At 38.0% G+C, this 2182-nt stretch overlaps 1 protein-coding gene across 2 annotated transcripts in view; it reads right to left on the bottom strand.

Annotated features, from left to right (window-relative positions):
* Positions 1-751: 751 nt before the first annotated feature.
* Positions 752-2182, bottom strand: part of LOC144967596 (Na(+)/citrate cotransporter-like) — a 28286-nt gene continuing 26855 nt past the window's right edge. For both annotated transcript variants that reach the window (XM_078905060.1, XM_078905061.1), the window contains exon 14: positions 752-1284. In XM_078905060.1, the coding sequence (XP_078761186.1) occupies positions 1048-1284 (237 nt within the window). In that variant the 3' untranslated portion in view covers positions 752-1047. The remainder of the gene's footprint in view (positions 1285-2182) is intronic.

Consider the following 2182-nt stretch of genomic DNA (forward strand, 5'->3'; position numbering starts at 1 on the left):
AGCGAAGAGAGCTTGCTTCCTCTGTTCCTATTACTTTGTGGTTCGGGTCATTTACATCTAATTATAAAATAATCTGGGTCATGTTTTGACGGCGTCAGGAGACTTTATCCTTCTATGATATAATCGGATTCACTTGGGGAAAGTCTATGAGTGGATTGTTGTTGACGTCACAACACTGGTTGTTTAAATTTTATTGTAGCCAGAAAGGCGTTATAATACAGTTTTACCTGATTCAAAGCAACGGAATGTTAACGATTAAACTACAATGTAATGGGTCAAGGTCGTTATTCTGAAAATATCAGTTAAAATTCGTAGAGTTGGTATTGGCATAAATCGGACAAGGTGTATATCAAAATAGTGCCCGACAAAATAGAAAGAAAAATACAAGAAAAATATCACCCCTCTCTTTCCAAAAACAGCAACAAAAATATAATAAATAAATAAATAAAAAACAATCACAAGTCGAGGCAGACTGATATTATGGGATGGTTGTTTTCTTGTTTTATTTTCTTTCTGCTTTGTCCAGCACCTTTTCCGATTTCTACATGAGTTTATTTCAATTTTGTTTATCTTATTTTATCAACCGCTACGCTTTTGACAAAACTGCATTTTATCTATAGAACTTGACCTAATGTTTTTAGATTTGATTCGGTCCTTTTATTTGAGTTTCATACGTAAGTGATACTTGCACACTCTAATTGTCAAGATGATTAGAGATGATATTCAACAAAATAAGAGGAAGTCATCCAAGTTTATGGTTCCCCACTCAAGAGTGGATGTACACTTTTACTAGTTCATACCATCGACATTAAGACAGTGGAGTAGTTTAATATCTCAAATGAAAGAAAAATTGTAGCTGGGTCTGTTAGATTTGGCAGGAAAGTACTTAACCGTAAATTAGCGTCCTATACAAAGGAAAGCAAGCAAGCAATTATTAGTGTCCGATTCACGCTACAGAAACCGAGGTAAACTCCTGTTCCATGGGCCTAATGCTCTGAAGGACTACAGTAAAAAAAATTTGTTGCTTTATTCTCAAAAAATTATCTTCTACGTTCCTAACTGCATAATAAAAGTGCTTTCATTTGTTGCTATGGTTGCATTATCAAAGGTGTTAAGTATTGTCGAGTTTATCATTGGTTGTCCAGTTCCATTTCCGGTGACGTCATCAAGATGTAATACCCAAGATGGCACCGTGTCCAATGAAAAAGCCCAATATCCTACAGTGTTGATAACGAGGTTGATGGCGATAATGCCCAGTATGTTCATAGCAAAGCCTGTTTTGATCTGTTGATTTGAAATAAAGTTCGTTATCAATATTTGTATATTGACTTGTTATTTGTGGATTGAATGGAAATGTCCCAATCAGCATAACCACTGTGATGAATGGATGATGACGATGATGATGATGATGATGATGATGATGATGATGATGATGATGATGATGATGATGATGATGATGATGATGATGATGGCGGTGGTGGTGGTGGTGGTGGTGGTGGTGGTGGTGGTGAAATAGAAAAGACAGAAAAAGAAGAAGAAGAAGAAGAAGAAGAAGAAGAAGAAGAAGAAGAAGAAGAAGAAGAAGAAGAAGAAGAAGAAGAAGAAGACCAACAACAACAATAACAGAAACAACATAGACAAGAAGAAGGAAAGTAGGTCAAGGTGGTGGTTGGAGATGAAGAAGAAAGAGAAGATCCACGATGGCAGTAACATTATTATCAACAATGATCTCGAGAAAGAGGGAGAGAGAGAGAGAGAGAAAGAGAGGGAGAAAGAGAGAATGAGAGAGTGTGAGGAAGAGAGTGAGATAGAGTCAGAGAGAGTGAGGGTCAGTGATAGAGAAAGTGAGAGAGAGAGAGAAAGAGCGTGAGTGAGAGAATGCAAGAGAGAGAGAGAGAGTGTGTGTGTGTGTGTATGTGTGTGTGAAGATTGAGAGAGAGAGTGAAGAGATACAGAGAGAGAGAAGGGGAGGGGGGAGAGTAAATACGGGGATAAGGTGATAAAGCGCATGTCCAGAGATGAATCATGTTCACTGCGCTCAACGATGTTTTATTTATGCATCCAGCAGGCCATTTGGATCCACATTTTCATATCAATCAATACCGGTGGCCTATTAGGCGTCCCAATTGTTTCCATTTCAATCAATACCGGTCGCCTATTAGCGTCCCAATTGCACGATCAC

The sequence above is a fragment of the Berghia stephanieae genome, chromosome 3 (assembly GCF_034508935.2).
Source record: "Berghia stephanieae isolate SIO BIC M18660-M18661 chromosome 3, UCSD_Bste_1.3, whole genome shotgun sequence".
NCBI lineage: Eukaryota > Metazoa > Mollusca > Gastropoda > Nudibranchia > Aeolidiidae > Berghia > Berghia stephanieae.